Source organism: Ranitomeya variabilis, chromosome 6, assembly GCF_051348905.1.
Source record: "Ranitomeya variabilis isolate aRanVar5 chromosome 6, aRanVar5.hap1, whole genome shotgun sequence".
Classification (NCBI taxonomy): Eukaryota; Metazoa; Chordata; class Amphibia; order Anura; family Dendrobatidae; genus Ranitomeya; species Ranitomeya variabilis.
The window spans coordinates 189,886,008-189,908,649 of record NC_135237.1 but is presented as its reverse complement, the minus strand read 5'-3'; the positions used below and the strand labels follow the sequence as shown (position 1 = coordinate 189,908,649).

The window sequence follows — 22,642 nt, the reverse complement described above, 5'->3', positions numbered from 1 at the left end:
CCTTGCTTACAAGTGTGCAACTGTAATGCTGAAATAGTCACCAAAGGGCTGTCCAGTGTTTAAACATGGCAATTTCTTTGTAGGATTGCACAGAATTTTTTTTTTTTAAATAATGGCAAAAAAAAAATGCTGCCACTTCTGAATACAGGTGTTATTAATAATAATAATAATAATAATACTAAAAATATTTATATAGCACCATTAATTCCATGGTGCTGTACATGAGAAAGGGGATACATACAGAGTTCTACATATCGTTTACAGTAAACAAGTTTACAGCGACAGACTGGTACAGAGGGGAGAGGACCCGGTCCTTGCGGACTTACATTCTATGGGATACTGGGGAAGAGACAGAAGGTCGGAGGTGCAGCAGTTCTGGCGGTGGTGAGGCGGCAGAATGGTTATTGCAGGCTGTTTCTTTAAGAGATGGGTTTTCAGGTTCCGTCTGAAAGATCCGAGGGTGGTGGATTGTCGGACGTGTTGAGGCATGGAATTCCAGAGGATGGGGGATATTCTGGAGAAATATTGGAGGCGGTTGTGTGAGGAACGAATAAGTGTGGAGGAGAGTAGGAGGTCTTGGGAGGATCGGAGATTACGTGGGGGAAGATATTGGGAGATTAGTTCAGAGATATAGGGAGGGGACAGGTTGTGGATGGCTTTGTAGATCAGTGTTAGTAGTTTGAACTGGATTCGTTGGGGAATTGGGAGCCAGTGGAGGGATTTGCAAAGGGGAGAAGCAGGGGAGTAGCGAGGAAAGAGGTGGATTAGCCGGGCAGCAGAGTTGAGGACAGACTGGAGGGGTGCAAGAGAGTTAGCGGGGAGGCCACAGAGAAGGGTGTTGCAGTAGTCGAGGCGGGAGATAAGGGCATGCACAAGAGTCTTAGTAGATTGTGGGGTGAGGAAGGGACGAATTCTGGCAATATTTTTGAGTTGGAGGCGACAGGAGGTGGCAAGAGTTTGAACGCACCCTCCTGGTATTTTTGGGAGTCGGGATTCATTTTTCCATCTCGTTTAAAGTTTGAATTTATCAATGGATCTGGAAAAGGGTATACATGTTTTGGGATCAGAAATGATGTAGTTTCAATTTAACCCCATAGTGACAGAGCCAATTTGGTACTTAATGACCAAGCTAATTTTTACAATTCTGACCACTGTCACTTTATGAGGTTATAACTCTGGAATGCTTTAACGGATCCCGCTGATTCTGAGATTGTTTTTTCGTGACATATAAAACATCATGTTAGTGGTAACATTTGTTCGATATTACTTGCGTTAATTTATGAAAAAAACGGAAATATGGGGAAAATGTTTTAAAATTTGCAATTTTCAAACTTTGAATTTTTAGGCCCTTAAATCACAGAGATGTGTCACACAAAATAGTTAATAAATAACATTTCCCACATGTCTACTTTACATCAGCACAATTTTGGAAACCAAATTTTTTTGTTAGGAAGTAATAAGGGTTAAAAGTTGACCAGCGATTTCTCATTTTTACAACAAAAGTTACAAAACCATTTTTTTAGGGACCATCTCACATTTAAAGTCACTTTGAGGGGTCTATATGGCATAAAATACCCAAAAGTGACACCATTCTAAAAACTACACCCCTGAAGGTGCTCAAAACCACATTCAACAAGTTTATTAACCCTTTACATGCTTCACAGGAGCTGAAACAATGTGGAAGGAAAAAATTAACATTTAATTTTTTTTTTTTTTTTTTTATAAACATTTTACTTCAGAACCAATTTTTTTTTTATTTTCACAAGTGGAAAAAGAGAAAATGAACGACAAAATGTGTTGTGCAATTTCTCCTAAATACGACGATACCCTGTATGTGGGGGTAAACCACTGTTTGGGCGCACGGCAGAGCTTGGAAGGGAAGCAGTGCAGTTTGACTTTTTCAATGCAGACTTGGCTGGAATTGAGATAGGACGCCATGTCGCGTTTGGAGAGCTCCTGATGTGCCTAAACAGTGGAAACTCCCCACAAGTGACACCATTTTGGAAACTAGACCCCTTATGGAACTTATCTAGATGTGTGGTGAGCACTTTGAACCCTCAAGTGCTTCACAGAAGTTTAATAACGTAGAGCCGTGAAAATAAAAAATCTTTTTTTCCCCCCTCAAAAATGATTTTTTAGTCTGCAATTTTTTATTTTCACAAGGGTAACAGGAGAAATTGGACCCCAAAATTTGTTGTCCAGTTTGTTCTGAGGATGACGATACCCCATATATGGGGGGGGACCACTGTTTGGGTGCACATCGGGGCTCGGAAGGGAAGTAGTGGCGTTTTAAAATGCAGGCTTTGATGGAAAGGTCTGCGGGTGTCATGTTGCATTTGCAGAGCTCCTGATGTACCTAAACAGTAGAAACTCCCCACAAGTGACCCCATTTTGGAAACTAGATCCCCTCTAAGGAGCTGATCTAGATGTGCGGTGAGAATTTCGATCGCCCAAGTGCTTCACAAAAGTTTGACGCAGAGCTGTGAAAATAGAAAAATCATTTTTTTCCCACAATAATGATTTTTAAGCCCCCAATTTTTTTACATTCCCAAGGGTAACAGGAGAAACTGGACCCCAAAAGTTGTCCAATTTGTCCTGAGTATGCTGATGCCCCACACGTGGGGGTAAACCACTGTTTGGACGCACGGCAGAGCTCACAAGGGAGGGACCCCCTGATGTGCCTAAACAGTGGAAATCCCCCAATTCTAACTCCAACCATAACCCCAACACATCCCTAACCCTAATCCCAACCCGATCCACAATCCTAATCACAACCCTAACCCCAACACACCCCTAATCACAACCCTAATCATAACCCTAATCACAACTCTAACTCCAACACACCCCTAACCCTAATCCCAACCCTAACCCTAATCAAAACCCTAAGCCCAACACACCCCTAACCCTAATCCCAACCCTAACCATAACCCTAATGCCAACCCTAATCCAAACTCTTACCCTAACTTTAGCTCCAACCCTAGCCCTAACTTTAGCCCCAGCCCTAACTTTAGCCCCAACCCTAACTTTAGCCCCAACCCTAACTTTAGCCCCAACCCTAACTTTAGCCCCAACCCTAACTTTAGCCCCAACCCTAACTTTAGCCCAAATGTAACCCTAATTGGAAACTAGAAATAAATACATTTTTTTAATTTTATTATTTTTTTCCTAACTAAGGGGGTGATAAAGGGGGGTTTATTTACTATTATTTTTATTTTGATCACTGTAATAGGGTCTATCACAGTGACCAAAATGAACCAATAGGAAAAATCTTCCTATGGTTGCCAGGTGCCAGATCTCGGCGGGCGCGCTGCGCCTGCCATTTTCTTACCGGAGGAAGACGCCAGCGGACACCGGGAGACATTGGTAAGTATCGGGGACCCTATGAGGTGATGCTGTAGGTCGCAGGCTGGGAAGAGGGGGTGTTCTGATGTCTTGTAATGCTGCTGCGCTGTGCCCGGCGGTGATGCGGGGGGCTCTACCGACATTTTGTGAAAGGCCAGAGCCCCCGCAGTTCTATGGTTTCTTATGTGGTGGACTCCGGGAAAATGGCCGCCAGGGTCGGCGTATGTGCAGATGGAGATCTCAGGAGATGAGATCTCAGCGCAGCAGCACCGGACATCCGCAGCGGCGTACTGATAAGGTATATCCGCATTATAAGATGCACCCCCATTTCCCCCCCTCAAATTTTGGGGAAAAAAGTGCGTCTTATAATCCGAAAAATACGGTATTTAGGAATATGACACCTACTTTTGTGAGCTCTGTCTTCAATGTCTCTCTGCAAGCTCAATATGCTGGTTAAATTGATAACCCTTCTCCTTGGTGCAGAGGCTGCAGTCATTGTCTTGTCTATCTCCATTTCATCCAACTCCACATCAGACTCTGTACGGGGCCTCTTCTTCCTACATGAAAATAATAACTAGGATAATTGAAAGAAAACCGGTTTAGATTTCATATGGCTCATGAAAATTTGAGCTCCAAAAGAGAGACGTTCGCTGTCAAACCACAAGGTGCAAAACAATCACTCAGGAATATGAACTATCTAGATTGTACAGGAATCTAAAACTAAATACATTTTGCAATTAATGAAATTTCGACTCCAAATCACTCCTGAGGGACAGTTTGTGCTGGAATTCTCGATTTTAAAATTCATACTCCATAACCAGTGATTTCAGCCCTTCCTATATCCATCATGCCACAAACAGTAACCTAAAAGAGAAACCTCTAAAAAAAAGTCCTGCATCATCTGCATCTGTAACTACACACCAGAATCTCTCCCCACTGAAAAATAATTTATTTCTATCCTACAGGGAATTAACAGAAAACACGCCGATATAGGAGGCACATTGTTGCCATGACACGAAAGACTATCTTGATGGGATCATGTGACACCATCTCGCCATTAGGTGTAAATAACCAAAACATTCTACAGTTCCTTTATTTTACTCAATTATATAGCGCCACTAATTCCACAGCCGTTCCCTCTCAGTATGTCTTTGGAGTGTGGAAGGAACCAGAGAAGCTGGAGGAAACTCACGTAAATATGAGAAAAGCATACAAACTGCTTGCAGATGATGTATGTGGAGAGCATTATTATTATTATTTATTTATATAGCACCATTAATTCCATGGGAGGACCGGAGATTACGTGAGGGAAGATATTGAGAGACTAGTTTGGAAATATACGGAGGAGAAAGGTTATGAATGGCTTTGTAGGTCAGTGATAGTAGTTTAAACTGGATATGCTGGGAAATTGGGAGCCAGTGAAGGGATTTGCAAAGAGGGGAAGCAGGAGTGTAGCGAGGAGAGAGATTAGTCGGGCAGCACAGTTAAGGATGGACTGGAGGGGTGTGGGAGTGTTAGAAGGTAGGCCACAGAGGAGGATGTTGCAGTAGTCGAGGCGGGAGATGATTAGGGCATGCACAAGTATTTTGGTAGAGTGAGGGTTGAGGAAAGGACGGATTTTGGAAATATTTTTGAGCTGGAGGCGACAGGAGGTGGCCAGAGCTTGGATGTGCGGTTTGAAGGACAGGGCAGAATCCAGAGTTACTCCGAGGCAGCGGATTTTGGGGACAGGGGAAAGTGTGATTTCATTTATTTTGATAGATAGATCAGGTAGGGAAGATTTGATAGATGGAGGAAATATAATTAGTTCAGATTTGTCCACATTGAGCTTGAGGAAGCGAGAGGAGAAGGTGGAGGATATGGCTGATAGACACTCTGGGATTCTGGAGAGCAGAGGTGACATCTGGGCCAGAGAGGTAGATCTGAGTGCCATCAGCATATAGATGGTACTGGAAGCCATAGGACCTTATGAGTTGTCCCAGGCCGTGTGTATAGATTGAGAAGAGTAGGGGCCCAAGGACAGAGCCTTGAGGGACACCAACAGAGAGGGGGTGAGATGAAGAGGTAGTATTGGATTAGGAAACGCTAAATGTGTGGTTGGGTAAGGTATGAGGAGATCCAAGATAGGGTGAGGTCTTTGACCCCAAAAGAAGAGAGGATCTGTAGTAGGAGGCAGTAGTCAACTGTGTCGAAAGGCAGAGGACAGGTCTAGAAGGAGGAGTATAGAGAATTGTCTGTTAGCATTGGCTGTAAGTAAGTCGTTAGTAATTTTGGTCAGGGCAGTCTCAGTGGAATGGTGGGGACAGAAGCCAGATTGTAGGTTGTCGAAGAGAGAGTTAGATGCAAAGTGAGAGGAAAGTTCAGCATGGACGTGCGGCTCAAGGAGTTTGGATGCAAATGGGAGCAAATATATGGGGAGATAGTAGGACATAGCGCTTGGGTCAAGGGATGGCTTTTTGAGGATAGGTGTGATTGTGGCATGTTTGAAAGCAGCCGGGAAGGTACCAGAAGTTAGTGATAGGTTGAAGAGATGGGTTAGAGATGGGATTAGTGTGGTGGTGAGGTTGGGCAGGAGGTGGGATGGGGTCAAGTGCACAAGTGGTGAGGTGTGATTTGGAGAGAAGATGAGCAAGCTCCCCTTCAGTGATTTTGGAGAGGGAAGTTATGGAGTTTGGGCATTGGTCTGGTATACAAAGGGGTTGTGGTGGTTTGACGACAAAGATTTGCCTTGTTTGGTCGATCTTATTTTTGAAGCGCGTGGCAAAGTCCTCGCCAACGATTAGGGAAGTCGGAGGGGGCAGTGGTGGGCGGAGGAGGAAGTTAAAAGTGTTGAACAACTGTTTGAGGTTGTGGGATAAGGAAGATACGAGGGTTGTTTAGTAGGCCTGTTTAGCAGAGGTGAGAGCTGATCTGAATACGAGTGATGCTTGTTTGAGTGCAGTGAAATCATCTTGCGAATGTGTGTTTTGTTCCAACGCCCTTCTGCAATTCTGGAAACTTGCTGAAGCTTTTTAGTGATGTTGTTGTGCCAGGGTTGTCTATTGGTTAGTCGCACTCTGCTATGCATGACAGGGGCGACCATGTCAATAGCTGATGCAAGAGTGGCATTGTAGAAAGCAGTGGCAGTGTCTGTGTCGTGGAGTGAAGATATGGATACTAGAGGTAGGACAGAGTCAGAGTGTGGGTGTCTAGGTGTGCGAAATTCCTGCGTGGGTGCGCATGTTGCTGGACATGGGTGACAGGTGAGGAGGACAGGGATGAGAAAGTGAGTAGATGGTGGTCAGAGGGAGAGGGGAGGTTGTGAAGTTAGATAGGGAGCAGAAACGGGTGAAGACAAGGTCTAATGTGTGTCCGTCTGTGTGGGTGGCTGAGGAGGAGCATTGAGTAAGTCCAAAGGATAAAGTAAGGGACAGGAGTTTGGAAGCTGCTGACTGGTGGGTGTCAATGGGGATGTTGAAATCACCCATGATGATGGTGGGAATGTCAGCAGAGAGAAAATGAAAAAGCCAGGTGACGAATTGGTCAATAAAGGCAGTGGTCGGGCCCAGAGGTCGGTATATGACGGCCATTTGGAGGTTGTAGCATACAAACTGCTTGCAGATGTTGTCCGTGGAGAGCAAACTGCTTGCAGATGTTGTCTGTGGAGAGCATACAAACTGCTTGCAGATGTTGTCCGTGGAGAGCACACAAACTCGTTGCAGATGTTGTCTGTGGAGAGCATACAAACTGCTTGCAGATGTTGTCCATGAAGAGCATACAAACGTGTTGCAGATGTTGTCCTTGGTAGCATTTGAATGCAGGACCCCAGTGCTGTAGGTAACCACTGAGCCACCGTGCCAACCAAAGGCATCATTAACAAAAAAAACCGAACAAACCATAAAATTCTTGTCCAACACATATAGCATTGGACCAGTTTTCTATATTCATAAATCACTACTTCCCACCAGACAACTAACAATGACCTCCAAGGATGCAATTCTGTCACCACTTGTTGGAAAATATCCTTAAACCATTAACTAAAACCACAAAATCCTTTATTGTTACCCCTTCACGAGATTCGAGGCAAGAGTACGTCATGGTCGAGAAGGGATTCCCATAAATTGACATAAGCGGTTCCTGTCAGCATGGCACCGGGACTGACCGCCAAGGGGGGGGGGGGGGTTCACCGTACTCCCCCCTTCCCATGCACCTAACCTTGGCTGTTCAGAATTAAAACAGAAATCAGCGATTTAAATGTTTCGGCAAATTAAATTGCTTCAAACATTGATGGTAGGCTGGAGCTAGGCAGTGGCAGTGTCGACAGTACCAGCACTGATTGGTGCAATTAGATGATGACATCCAATTGAGCCAATTTCTGGGCACAGGAACTGAGACTGACCTAACAGTAACCGCTCTGCACACACTTCCAAGCTGGAATGAGGCTATGCAGAGCGGTCACTGCATCATTCTGCTGCCGGATCTGGAAGTTCATCTAGGGGTATAGTGAACATTTTCAACTCTTAGGAGATTCACAGAATAGTATAACATTGGACTGATAAAAGCATTAAGCTACTTACCGGTAGCAGCATTTTTAAGAGCCCCATGACAGCACCACGAGAGAGGGGATCCACCCCTTAGGAACAGGAAACCCACAGATACAAAAGGGCGGCACCTCTGCCACGTATCAGTTGTATTACAGAGCCTGAGAGGACTACCACAATTAATGACAAGCATACACAAACATTATATACAATATAATACAATATCTTTAATAAAGTAACAACCCAGATATCACACGTGAGAATCTTTTTTTTTTTTACATTTTAAGGAAGTGCAACCCCCACGTGAATAGGGAGGGAACTAAGGGTGCTGTCATGGGCCGCCGAAAAATGCCATTACCGGTAAGTAGCTTAATGCTTTATTTGGACTCCCATGATAGCACCACGAGAGATTTACAGAGATGTAAGCCACCTTAGGGAGGGACCATAGCCTGCAGCACCCTTAACCCAAAGGTGAGATCTGAGGAGAACCCCAAGTCCAACCGATAGTGTTTGAAAAAGGTGGAAGGGGATGACCATGTGGCCGCCTTACATATCTGGTCGATTGACACTCCAGACCTTTCCGCCCAGGATGATGCCATGGCTCGGGTAGAATGCGCCCTCAGATTCTGCGGAGCCGGACCCCCACCTGCTGTGTAAGCCAGAGAGATAGCCTCCCTAATCCATTTAGCTAGTGTATATTTTGATGCTTTAACCCCCTTCCTAGGACCTTGGAAGGATAAAGGTACTGTCACACTCAGCAACTTTGCAAAGAGAACGACAACAATCCGTGACGTTGCAGCGTCCTGGATAGCGATCTCGTTGTGTTTGACACGCAGCAGCGATCTGGATCCCGCTGTGCCATCGCTGGTCGGAGCTAGAAGTCCAGAACTTTATTTCGTCGCCAGGTCAGCGTGTATCGTCATGTTTGACATCAAAAGCAACGACGCCAGCAACGAGCATAGGGGGCGTCGCAGCGTCTCCTTCTAGCCAGTCGGTACACTCCGGCTGTTTGACATGGAGCTAACAACCAGCGAGAACGAGAAGTGAGTCGCCGTTACATCACTGGATCGCTCCTGCATCGTTCTGGAGTTGCTGTGTTTGACATCTCTACAGCGACCTAAACAGCGACGCTCCAGCGATCTAGTTTAGGTCAGCTCGTTGTCTATATCGCCGCAGCGTCGCTGAGTGTGACGGTACCTTAAGAATAGTGCATTATCCTTCTTCCAGTCATCATTAGTAACCAAAATATATTGTAAAAGGCATCCCCTGACATCCAATGTATGGAGTTCTTTCTCTTTAGGGTTAGAAGGATTAGGGATAAAAGAAGGTAGAACTATCTCCTGTAACCTGTGAAATTGGGATGCTACCTTTGGTAAGTAAGCTCGGTCTGGCCTGAGAACTCTATCCTGTAAGAATTCTGTATACGGGGGAAATCTGGAAAGCGCCTGGATGTCACCTATTCTGCGAGCCGATGTTATAGCTATCAGAAAAGCTGTTTTGAGGGAACATTTTGATTGAGGCTTCATGTAAGGGCTCAAAGGGGTCTTTTGTTAGAGAAGAAAGGACTAGATTTAATTCCCATGGTACCATTTTATTTTTATGTAATGGTCTGGCTCTACCGACTGCCTTAATGAATCTCGACACCCAATAATTATCGGCAATATTACACGAGAACAGGGCTCCAAGTGCTGACACCTGTACGCTCAGTGTGCTTGTAGAGAGATTTAACTCTAACCCTCTCTGCAGAAATTGTAATATTTGGTGTATCGGTACCCCTTCTTTGATGTTAAAATCTGAGAAAGTCAGGAACTTTCTCCAGGTTCTAGAGTAGATTATTGTTGTTATCTGCTTTCTACTTTTTAAAAGGGTATCAACCAAATTTGGGGAGAAGCCTTTATCTTTTAATAATGACCGCTCAAACTCCAAGCTGTTAAATGGAGTCCCTTCACTTGTGGATGGAATACCGGCCCCTGGAAAAGTAAATTCGGGATGTCTGGTTGCACCCAGGGATCACCTACCGACATTGTCCTGAGCCATGCGAACCAGGTTCTCCTGGGCCAGAAAGGAGCAATCAGAATGACCTTCGCATGATCTTCTTTGATTTTCCTCACCACTAGAGGTAACAGGTTCAATGGTGGGAAGGCGTAAGCCAGAGTAAAATCCCATTTTATTAGAAAAGCCAGCGGATTCTCCCTGGGATTCAAAGAACAAAAGTTTTTTACTTTTTTGTTGTCTCTTGTAGCAAATAGGTGCACCACTGGCCGACCCCATCGGCGGACAATCTGATTGAAGATGTCTCCACTTAGAGACCATTCCCCTTGTTTTAGTATATTGCGGCTGAGAAAATAGAATTATTCTTACCGTTAATTCGGTTTCTAGGAACCTTCCACGACGGCATATGGAGGTTGCCTCTTTGCCCTAATGGGGAACAGGAAATGGAGAGGTTAAAAGGCCCTCCCACCTCCCTCTCACCAGTGACTTATAACTGAAAACCATAGCACCGGTTTACCTTGAATCCCAGAATTAAATCCAGGAGTATAGGGAGGGAACTAGCGCCGTCGTGGAAGGTTCCTAGAAACCGAATTAACGGTAAGAATAATTCTATTTTCTCTAGTCACCTTCCACGGCGGCATATGGAGGAATACCAACTAATTTGGCGCTAGGGAGGGACAACGGCCTGGAGTACTTTCCGGCCGAAGGCTAAATCTTTGTTGGGCATTATATCCAGTCTGTAATGTCTGGAGAAAGTATGCAATGAAGACCATGTGGCTGCCCTGCAGATTTGCTCTGCTGATGCACCTGCTCTTTCTGCCCAGGAGACTGAGGTTGATCTAGTGGAATGAGCCTTGATTCCCACTGGTGGAGTTTTGTCTTGAGCCAGGTATGCTTCTGCTATTGCTTTCTTAATCCAGTTGGCAATAGTACTTTTGGCTACCTTTTTTCCTTTGTTCTGTCCTGATGGATGGACAAATAGATTGTGGTCGATTCTGTAAGAACTGGTTTGTTCTAAGTAAAATAAAACAACGCGCCTGACGTCCAGCATATGGAATTTCTCTTCCTTTGGATTTGCAGGATTTTGGCAAAAAGAAGGTAGAATAATTTTGGAAGAAAGGAAGGGTCTAGGCGCAGTATTATAGAGTCATCTCGGATGGACAGGTATGGCTCTCTTATTGAGAGGGCTTGCAATTCTCCTACCCTCCTTGCTGATGTAATAGCCACTAGAAAAATTGTTTTATAGATTAGATTTTTCTGGGAGCAGGAGGATAATGGTTCAAAGGGGGGACCCGTGAGCCCCTGTAACACCAGGTTGAGATCCCACAGTGGTACTGTTATTTGCTTCTTTGGATTCATTCTGGAAGCCGATATCATGAATCTCTTTACCCAGCGATGATTTGCCAGATCTTGATCGAATATTGAGCTGAGGGCGGACACCTGGACTTTTAAGGTGCTAGGTCTGAGGCCTATTTCTAAGCCCTTTTGTAAAAAATCTAGAATTTTTGAAATGTTCGGGTTGAAGGGATCTGGCACTTCAGGAAGACAAAAGGATGAGAATTTCTTCCAGATTTTATTATATATAGCAATGGTTACCGGTTTCCTAGATTTTTGGAGTGTGGAAACCACTGCATCTGATAGTCCTCTGGCTCTTAATATTTGGGCTTCAGTAGCCATGCCGCCAGATTCCACTTGTGGGCATCTAGGAGATGGATTGGTCCTTGAGAAAGAAGGTCTTCTTTCATCGGAAAGTGGAACGGCCCATCCACCTGAAGGTCCACTATCAGGTTGTACCAACTCCTCTTGGGCCACAGCGGAGCTACCAATATGGTAGGCGATTGTTCTTCTCGCACCTTTTGTAAGACTTTCGCCAGTATTGGAATTGGTGGAAACGCATAAGCCAGCCGGAAATTCCACTTCTGGACTAGTGCATCCACACCTTTGGAGCCGTCCCTGGGGTTCAGAGAGAAGAAAGCTTCGACTTTCGCATTTCAGCTGGATGCAAAGAGGTCGATTTCTGGGAGACCCCATTTGTTCACCAGCATCTCGAAACTTCGGTTGCTCAGGCACCATTCCCCCGGATGTATGTCTTGGCAACTTAGATAGTCTGCCTGAATGTTGGACGAGCCTTTCAGGTGAACCGCTGTCAGAGATAAGATATGTCTTTCTGCCCAGGAGCATAGCCGGGCAGATATATTCTTCAGGCAATTATTTTTTGAACTGCCCTGATGTCTGATGTGGGCCACCGTGGTCACATTGTCCGAATATATCCGAACATGATGTCCCTTGATCAGATGACCTCCTACTAGTAGGGCTTCTTCTACAGCTTTTAGCTCTCTGTAGTTGGAAGATTTCTTGCTTGTTGACTGGTCCCAGAGACCTTGGAAAGGGGTGTGATTTATCATGGCCCCCCAGCCTCTCTGGCTGGCGTCTGTTGTAACTGTGGACAGTGGGACTTGCGTCCAGCTGACCCCTTTTTGTAAATTTTTTGGGGACATCCACCATGCCAGGGAGGCTTTGACACGGCCTGGCGTGTACAGTCTTTTGTTCAAAGAACTGGGATGGCCATCCCAATTCTGCAGGATATGTGCCTGAAGAATTCTGGAATGGGCCTGGGCCCATGGTACCGATTGAATGCAGGCTGTCATCGAGCCTACAAGAGACATGCCTTCTCTGATTGTAGGGGATCTGGTGTCCCTGAACGTTTTGACCTTTGATAAAAGGGTTAGACGGTGTTCTGATGGGAGGAAGGACATTTGTCTTGCAGAGTCCAGGAGGACTCCCAGGAATTTCCTGCATTTGGAGGGTCGTAGGTGAGATTTTTCCAGATTCGGCACCCACCCAAGGGATGTCAGGATTTCGAGAGTCTTGGATACATGAGATTCCAGGCTCCGTTTGGTAGGCGCTATTAACAGAAGGTCGTCTAGATACGGCACTATACAGACGCCTTGCCTCCGGATAAAGGAGACTACTTCCCCCATTATTTTGGAAAATACCCTTGGAGCAGAGGAGATTCCAAATGGGAGGACGTTGAATTGATAATGCTCTATCAGACGTCCCCTCTGTACAGCAAATTTGAGGTATTGGCGATGTCTTGGGTGAATGGGGATGTGAAAGTAGGCATCTTTCAGATCGAGAGTGGCCATGAAGGAGTGTGGACCTATCAAGGGAATGGCATTCTTCACTGATTCCATCTTGAATCTTCGGTACTTGATATGCCGATTGAGATTCTTTAGATTTATAATAACACGGGACTCGCCCGATGGTTTGGGAACCAGGAATAGGCGAGAGTAATGTCCCCGATCCCTCTCCCATTCTGGTATTTGGGATATCGCACCCGACATCTTTAGGGTCCTGAGACCGGACTCCAAATTGGATTGATCTTTCAGGGAAGGTAGGGAGGTGACTTTTAGACCCCGTGGGGGGGGGGGGGGGGGGAATGAATTCTATTAGGAGACCCTCTTTGATGACATTGAGGATCCAGGGGCAAGAGGTGATGTTTTGCCACTGGGGAGTAAAACTTTGAAAGTCTCCCCCCCACTGGATCGGAGTCACCGTTTTTCCTGTTGATATTGCTGTTGTTGTTGTTGAGGGATAAGGATGTTTCTCCCTCCTCCCTTCGGGTAACTCCACCTCCCGGACTTGCCTTTTCCTCTCTGAGAGGTTTGGGCCTGAAAGGGACGAAAAAACTTCTTTTTGGGAGTTTTTTGTTCTGGGAGGGCTTTCTTTTTATCGGTAGCTTTCTCCAAGATGTCGTCAAGAGAAGGCCCGAAAACGTAGTTACCTTTAAATGGTAAGGCGCATAATTTGGCCTTAGAGGTGATATCACCAGACCACATTTTTAACCACAGCGCCCTTCTGGCCGAGTTAGTCTGTACTAACGACCTTGCAGCAATTCTGATAGTTTCCATCTAAGAATCTGCTAGGAAACCCGTGGCTCTAAGGAGACTAGGAAGGGAGTCTAATAATTCAGCTCTTGAAGTGCCCTGGGATATGTGAGACTCCAGTTCACCTATCCAGCGGAATAGAGCTCTAGCCACGCATGTTGATGCGATATTAGCTTTGAGGGCTACCGAGGAGGTCTCCCATGATTTCTTTAATAGACTCTCTATCTTCCTGTCCATCGGATCTTTTAATTGTGACGAGTCTTCGAATGGAAGAGCCGTTCTTTTAGCCACTCTTGCCACCTGAGAGTCAACTTTAGGGACATCCCATTTGGTCAATTCGCCTTCTAAGGGGAATCTACGCTTCATCTCGGATGGAGTACTGAGGCGTTTTTCAGGTAATTCCCACTCTTGGTCAATCATATCAGAAATATTCTGGTGGATTGGAAACCCCACCCGTTTACCCTTAGTTATGCCACCAAACATCTGGTCCTGTATGGACTGGGGTTCTGGCTCCTCCTCCAGCCCCATAGTACTGCGTACTGCGGCTACTAAGTCCTCAATCCAGTCTGAAGAAAAGAGATATTTTCTGGCCTCAGATGTAATAGAGGATGCAGATTCCTCCTGACGACCTGAGGATGAGGCATAAGAGAGGTCTGACTCAGATTCAGAATCCTCTTCCTGGATCTTCCTTTTTTTGGCTGGAGAGGGTGGCGGAGGGGGTGGAGGGGTAAAGGCTGCTAGGGAGGATTGCACCTCTTGCTTGACCAGGGACCGGATTTCCTCTAGTAAAGAAGGTTGCTCTGCCCTGACAACTTTGTCAGTACAGGTCCTGCAGAGTTTTTTCTCCCATGAAGGTGGCAGCTTAATATTACAGATGGCACACTTCTTTTTAACAGTAGTTTTGGGGGTAGACCTTTCTCCCTGCAATGAGAGGGGAGAGAGAGAGTGACCAAGGATACCCCAAAGTTACTATCTAAGGACCCCTGTCCCTGCGGCACTTACTGTGGCAGGGGCAGCGCTGGGCTCTGCAAGCGCAGGGCAGGTACTGCTCTCCATGATAGGAACGGTCTTACCTGCGACGTTTTCTGGCAGGTTTTATACGCAGCGGTATGCACCTGCCCCCAGCGATGAGGATACACCTCCTCCTCCCCTCCATGGTCCAGGCGTGGAGGACGCCGTCCTGCACGAGACACCGCCGGCGGAAGTGCCTCCAGGGAGCGCAGAAAGGACCGGAAGTGACGCGCGCGACCACTTCCGGGTTGCCAGCGGCATGTTTGGAGGGGAAGGAGACCGGAGAGCTCCAGGAGGACTCCGGTTGGGAACACTAGCCTGCTTTGCCCTCACGGGGGCGCGGGAAGGCTAGGCACAGGTCCCGAGGACACCGCAGCGTGGCGCGACGGGAGCAGCAAAGGCGGGGAGGTAAGATACGACCCCATGCTGCCCGGTTATACACAAGCCGACGCTTGTGAGATGCAGTAGTTACCGGCCACCACTGCATACGAAGTAAACCTCTCCTGTCCCATGGGGAACAGGAAAGACACTGGTGAGAGGGAGGTGGGAGGGCCTCTCCATTTCCTGTTCCCCATTAGGGCAAAGAGGCAACCTCCATATGCCGTCGTGGAAGGTGACTAGAGAAAGTCTACTTTTATATTTTCCTTCCCTTTGATGTGGAGAGCAGCTAAAGATTGAAAATTCGTTTCTGCCATCTGGAACAGGCGATCTGTGACCTGCATCAGAGTCTCGGAACGTGTTCCACCTTGATGATTTATATAGGATGATGTGGTAGCCCTGCAGATACATGAGGAGTTTTTTTAACTGCCAACTTAATCACCAATAATTCCCTCTGATTGGATGAAGACGTTGTGTATGGTTCCCACTGTCCCTGAACCACAATGTTATCCATGTGGGCCCCCCACCCTGAGGGGCTAGCATCCGTAGTTATCACCCGGGATATATTTGTTATCCAGGGAACCCCTGCCGATAAATTATCCCTATCCAGCCACCACTTTAGGGATTCAAGTGTTACCGGTTTTAAGGTTATTTTTTCTCCTAATACACCCCTCAAGATTTTGTCATTAATCAAAACATCTTTCTGAAGGGGTCTCGTATGAAATTGGGCCCATCTGACCGCTGGGATGCATGATGTGAGAGACCCTAGCAGGGACATAGCTTGTCGAAGGGTTATAGAGGGTGTATTGATTGCCTTTAATACCTGTTGCTGAATTTGATCTAATTTATTTATTGGGAGAAGACACTGTTGTGAAGTTGAATCTAATAACCCTAAAAACTTTTGAATTTTTAGGGGCTGCAACCGGGATTGCTCATAATTAATTATCCAGCCCAGGTGTTCCAATTTAACTCTAGTTACCTCTAATTGTGACAGTGTTCCATTGAGTTCCCTGTATGATGAAATCATCAAGGTAGGGAACAATAAGAATATTAGATTCCCATAAATGTGCCATAACCTCCGCAATTATTTTTGTTAATACTCTAGGGGCAGACGTTATACCGAATGGAAGTGCTCTGTACTGAAAATGGTCAACTACTCCCCCAATTACTACTGCTACCCTTAGGAACCGTTGGGAATCTTCATGAATGGGTACATGATAATAGGCATTCTTTCAAATCCACTACTACCATAAAACAATTTTTGAACAGCATCTTTATTGTTGAGTTGATAGACATCTTAATAGTTACCTGGTTAAACATACCTTTAAGATGGAATCTAAGATTTATAATGGTCCTATAAGTCTTATCAGGCTTCTGAATAAGAAATAGGGGAGAATAAAATCCCTTTCCTCTATCAGACTTTGGAACCTCTATAGGGACATTTTTAGAGCACAGAGACCACACCTCTTCTTCTAAAGCTGACTGTTCCGGGGGGGGGGGGGAACCGATCTCTAGACCGATCTCTAACGGGCGAAAAGGTACGCTTCCTTCCAAGACCAAATCTCTTATTGAAGGGACGACGATAGGACCCAAATAGATTAGGGAACTTCTTTTTGTCGTCTCCTGCTTTCTCTAGGAGTTCGTCCAAAGTGGGACCGAATAAATATTCTCCTTTACACGGAATGGCACAAAGCTTTGACCTCGTTTGTATATCCCCCGGCCAGCAATTTAACCACAGGGCTCTCCTAGCCGCATTAGAGAGACCTGCTGCTCTAGCCGCCATTTTAATAGAGTCAATGGAAGCGTCCGACAAGAAGGCAGCCGCCTCCTGAATCACTGGTAAAGCAGTTAGAATAGAGTCCCTAGAAGCTCCCTCTTTCAACTGGGTCTCTAACTGGTCCAGCCAAACCATCATTGATCTTGCTGTACAGGTTGAAGCCACCGCAGGTCTTAAAGAACCGGCCGCCATTTCCCAGGTACCCTTTAGAAAAGTGTCCACCTTCCTGTCAAGGGGGTACTTTAGGGTTCCCATTTCCTCAAAGGGAAGAGAGGCCCGTTTCGCCACTTTTGCTATTCATCCAATTTAGGGGCTTTTTCCCAATTGATGACTGCTGGGTCATCAAAGGGATACCTGCGTTTTTGTGCTGGTGGTAAGGGACCTTTTTTCTCAGGTTTCTTCCACTCCTTATTAATAAGTTCTAGAATTTTTTCATTTAGCGGAAAATCTCTACGCTTCTTTTGCTCCAATCCACTAAACAATCTCCTCCTTGGATAGTTGGGGTTTGGGTTCTGTTATGCCCATTGTCCCTCTGACCGCTTTAACTAAGTTATCTATCCTTTCAAGGGGTAGACAAAAGCGAGCGGTGTCTTCATCCGAGGAAGAGGACGATGCAGCTGAACCGCAGGAAACTTCATCCCTATCCTCATCCACTGAAGAATCGGAGACCAATGGAGCTTTATATTTAGAGCTTCCAGCTTGAGATAGGCACCTTATGGATTGTTTGACTTCCATCCTGACCATCTCTTTCAGGCTTGCAGCCATAGTAAGGGATTCTTAAGACAATCTAATCTGTGTAGATATAATGCTCTCACCCCCACCCCCTTCCTGAGACCTCACCGTCTGCTGGATACAGGGGGCACATAGTTTTTCAGGGCACGAATCAGGTAAGGGAACTCCGCAGATAGCACATTCTCTGTGTTACAACAAAACATATGACGGGAATCACGTCACTGGGTGAACTTTCACAAAGATCACTTATCTGCGGCTGCCCAAAGAGATACCGGAATATGAGGGGGATTCTTCCTGGCTGATACTCCAGACCCCTGTCTGGAGGAGCTTTTGCGGCCAGATTCACTGCTCCTTCTGTCATGTTCCTTTCCTTTGGGCTTCTGAGACACCTCTTCCAGCAGCTGAGGCTGCTGTTCATGCTCACTCTCCATCCTCACGATATGAGGCCAGAAGCAAGGAACCCAGATCTGGAGCTCTTCATATAACGCCTCCTCCGGTCAGCAGATATGCCAAGAGCTCCCCTGATTTGCTGCCTGCCTCCCCCCCGATGCAGGAGGTTGTCTCCGGCGTGCAATTGCCGGTGGGCGGCGCCATCTTGGATGCACCATGCATGCGCGGGACCCCGAAAACACGGAAGTGACTGCCGGCTCTGCCCCCGACGTCACCTCGGCTCCCAGCGCTTCCTGTCAGCGCTTTAGAGCAGTGTGGGACACCCGGCAAACCCGCAGCACACCGGGTGTCGCCACCAAAGGTCGCCGCCGACACAGACAGAGCCCCCAGTCGCACCATCCTACCGGAAGGAGGAGGCCCAGGGGACATATTTACCCAGCGCTGGTCTCGGAGACAGGACACCACCGGCGACCGCTCCCTGCCGGGAATGTCACCGCCGTGCAGCCCTGCCAGGACCACCGTGACATCTCCAGGAACTCCGCGCTGGCCGAGGTAGGAGACCCCCCCGCTACCTGAGTCGGCCGGCCGGGGATCCTTTTGTAAATTCTGCAGGATCCCGTCCCTTTAGGAACAGGAAACCAACTGATACGTGGGAGAGGTGCCGCCCTTTTGTATCTGTGGGTTTCCTGTTCTTAAGGGGCGGATCCCCTCTCTCGTGGTGCTGTCATGGGAGTCCGAATAAATGGAAAATTACCATTTTCCCACTAAAAAAATATTGCTTTGACCCCAAGTTTTTAATTTTCAAAAGGGATAATAGGAGAAAATGAACAGCACAATTTCTCCCGAGTATACCAATATACCCCATATGTGGTTGAAAACCATTTTTGAAGCACAGTGCAAAACTCAGAAGGGAAGAAGCGTCATATTAGAGTTCAGGTATTGCAGAAATGGCTTGAGGGTGCCATGTCACATTGACAGAACCCCGTAGGTGTTAGAAAAGTGGACCCCACTAACCCCCAGAAGTGACTCCATTTTACAAATGGCACCCCTCAATGAATTCATCTAAAAGTGCAGTGATCATACTGCCATCACAGGTGTAGCACAAAATGTTATACTACTCGGCAGTGAAAAAAAAAACAATTACATTTTTACTACTACAATTTAGTTTTAGCCAAAATTTTACTTATTCACATGGAGAAATGAGGAAAAAATGGTCACACAATTTCTGCTGAACGTGGAAATACCCCATATGTGGCTGTACTATACTACTTATTAGATCACATCTATCCAGTTCTCTACGCTGAGCACTTACACCAGGGTTTCCATCTACATCTCTGAATGACACGATTCAGCCGAAACCCCAGAGGGATCCGTTCACTATAATGAGGCAGCAGAGTTTACTCAGTCTGGCCTCTGCTAGACAACAATATATCCGAGACAGGATGTCGAGCCACAAGTCCATCATTCAATATGGTAAAATATGGCTCCCCTTTTCCTTTCATTTTTCTCAAGCTAAACATTCTGCATCATAACTAAGATTTCAGGTGTTTACTGCTTTCCATCTCCTGTTTCCCCACATACTTGCTTCCTGTTTCTGGTTTAACTCCATCCTAGACTGTTACAAACATCCTTAAATGCCATCCATTTCATTTACTTGTTTGCAGTTTCCTGTATTACACTCCAATCTTTCTAATCATGACCATAGAGCGAAGACAAGTTACAATTAAAAAAGTTTCTACTACACTACTCTCTAAACTAGTAGAGTCCCTGGTGGTCAACCATCCAGATTATTACTTTCACTATACTATAGTGACTGCTCTGAGAAGCATCCAGCTGTAAATATGCATTTATCTGTATTGAATAATAATCTTTATTTTTATATAGCGCTAACATATTCCGCAGCGCTTTAGTTTGCACACATTACCATCGCTGTCCCCTATGGGGCTCACAATCTAAATTCCCTATCAGTATGTCTTTTGGAATGTGGGAGGAAACCGGAGAACCTGGAGGAAACCCACGCAAACACGGGGAGAACATACAAACTCCTAACTACTAGGGCTAACCACTGAGCCACCTTGCCACCCTGAATTGAATGAATTGAATCCTCATTGCATTAATACAACGCCTGTTTTTCTTTTAGCAATAGGTTTAAAGACTTGAGTCAAAATATGTAATGATCGCCCATAAGCACCATTACAATGATCCAGGACAGTACATGTAATATATAGCCACTGTATCAAGCTCCCGTATTCATGGAGTATGAAGGGAAAATGTTCTAGTATGTGACGGCGACAGGCTCCCTCATTACAATGAGCTGATTTTTATTTTGAAAAGCTGAGCTGTTCCAGAAAGAACGTAGCTTTACAAACTATCAGACGCAAAGAGAAGGCCCATCTGGGCATCTCCCTCTGGCTTCTCCCCGCCCTTCATGGCTTGAGTTACAGGTCTCTCTCAATTTACACTGAGTGATTTTGTTTACCTGTCAGCAGGTTCCTTCTTAATTAACCCCTTAGGGTACCGTCACACAGTGCAATTTTGATCGCTACGACGGCACGATTCGTGACGTTCCAGCGATGCATTTACGATATCGCTGTGTCTGACACGCTACTGCGATCCGGATCCCCGCTGAGAATCGTACGTCGTAGCAGATCGTTTGAAACTTTCTTACGTCGTCTAGTGTCCCGCTGTGGCGGCATGATTGCATTGTGTGACACAGGTTGTATACGATGTGCGCACAGTAACCAACGGCTTCTACATCGCAAATACGTCATGAAATTATCGCTCCAGCGCCGTGTATTGCAACGTGTGACCGCAGTCTACGACGCTGGAGCGATACTTATACGACGCTGCAACGTCACGAATCGTGCCGTCGTAGCGATGAAAATGGCACTGTGTGACGGTACCCTTAGTGACAGCCAATTTGGTACTTAATGACCAGGCCAATTATTACAATTCTGACCACTGTCACTTTACGAGGTTATAACTCTGGAACGCTTCAACGGATCCTGCTGATTCTGAGATTGTTTTTTCGTGACATATTGTACTTCATGTTAGTGGTAACATTTCTTCGATATTGCTTGCGATTATTTATGAAAAAAATGGAAATATGGCAAAATTTTTTAAAATTTAGCAATTTTCAAACTTTGGATTTTTATGCCCTTAAATCAGAGAGATATATCACAAAAAATAGTTAATAAATAACATTTCCCACATGTCTACTTCACATCAGCACAATTTTGGAACCAAAATTTTTTTTTTGTTAGGGAGTTATAAGGGTAAAAAGTTGACCAGCAATTTCTCATTTTTACAACACCATTTTTTTTTTTAGGGACCACATCACATTTGAAGTCATTTTGAGGGGTCAATATGATAGAAAATAACCAAGTGTGACACCATTCTAAAAACTGCACCCCTCAAGGTGCTCAAAACCACATTCAAGAAGTTTATTAACCCTTTACGTGCTTCACAGGAACTGAAACAATGTGGAAGGCAAAAATGAACATTTAACTTTTTTTTGCAAACATTTTGCTTCAGAACCATTTTTTTTTATTTTCACAAGTGTAAAAACAGAGATTTAACCATAAATGTTGTTGTGCAATTTCTCCTGAATACGCCGATACCCCATATGTGGGGGTAAACCACTGTTTGGGCGCACCTCAGAGCTTGGAAGAGAAGGAGCGCCGTTTGACTTTTTCAATGCAGAATTGGCTGGAATTGAGATCGGATGCCATGTCACGTTTAGAGAGCCCCTGATGTGCCTAAACAGTGGAAACCCCCCACAAGTGACCCCATTTTGGAAACTAGACCCCTTAAGGAACTTATCTAGATGTGTGGTGAGCACTTTGAGCCCCCAAGTGCTTCACAGAAGTTTATAAAGTAGAGCCGTGAAAATAAAAAATCGCATTTGTTTACACAAAAATAATCTTTTCGCCCACAAATTCTTATTTTCACAAGGGTAACAGGAGAAATTAGACCACAAAAGTTGTGCAATTTCTCCTGAGTATGTTGATACCCCATATGTGGGGGTAAACCACTGTTTGGGCGCACCGCAGAGCTTGGAAGAGAAGGAGTGCCGTTTTACTTTTTCAATGTAGAATTGGCTGGAATTGAGATTGGACGCCATGTCGCATTTGGAGAGCCCCTGATGTGCCTAAACAGTAGAAGCCCCCCCACAAGTGACCCCATTTTGGAAACTAGACCCCTTAAGGAACTTAACTAGATGTGTGGTGAGCACTTTAAACCCCCAGGTGCTTCTCAGAAGTTTATAACGTAGAGCCGTGAAAATAAAAAGTCGCATTTTTTTCCTCAAAAATGATTTTTTAGCCTGCAATTTTTTATTTTCTCAAGGTTAACAGGAGAAATTGGACCCCAAAATTTATTGTGCAATTTATGCTGAGTAGGCTGATACCCCATATGTTGGGGTAAACCACTGTTTGGGCGCACGGCAGAGCTCGGAAGGGAAGGAGCGCCGTTTTGGAATGCAGACTTTGATAGAATGGTCTGCAGGCGTTATGTTGCATTTGCAGAGCCCCTGATGTGCCTAAACAGTAGAAACCCCCCACAAGTGACCCCATTTTGGAAACTAGACCCCCCAGGGAACTTATCTAGATGTG

At 45.7% G+C, this 22,642-nt stretch overlaps 1 protein-coding gene across 3 annotated transcripts in view; it reads right to left on the bottom strand.

Annotated features, from left to right (window-relative positions):
* The window catches only part of MLH1 (mutL homolog 1), a 113,930-nt gene that overhangs the window by 26,922 nt on the left and 64,366 nt on the right, over nucleotides 1-22,642 (bottom strand). For all 3 annotated transcript variants that reach the window (XM_077269328.1, XM_077269329.1, XM_077269330.1), the window contains one exon: nucleotides 3,748-3,899. In XM_077269328.1, coding sequence (XP_077125443.1) covers nucleotides 3,748-3,899 — 152 coding nt within the window. The remainder of the gene's footprint in view (nucleotides 1-3,747; nucleotides 3,900-22,642) is intronic.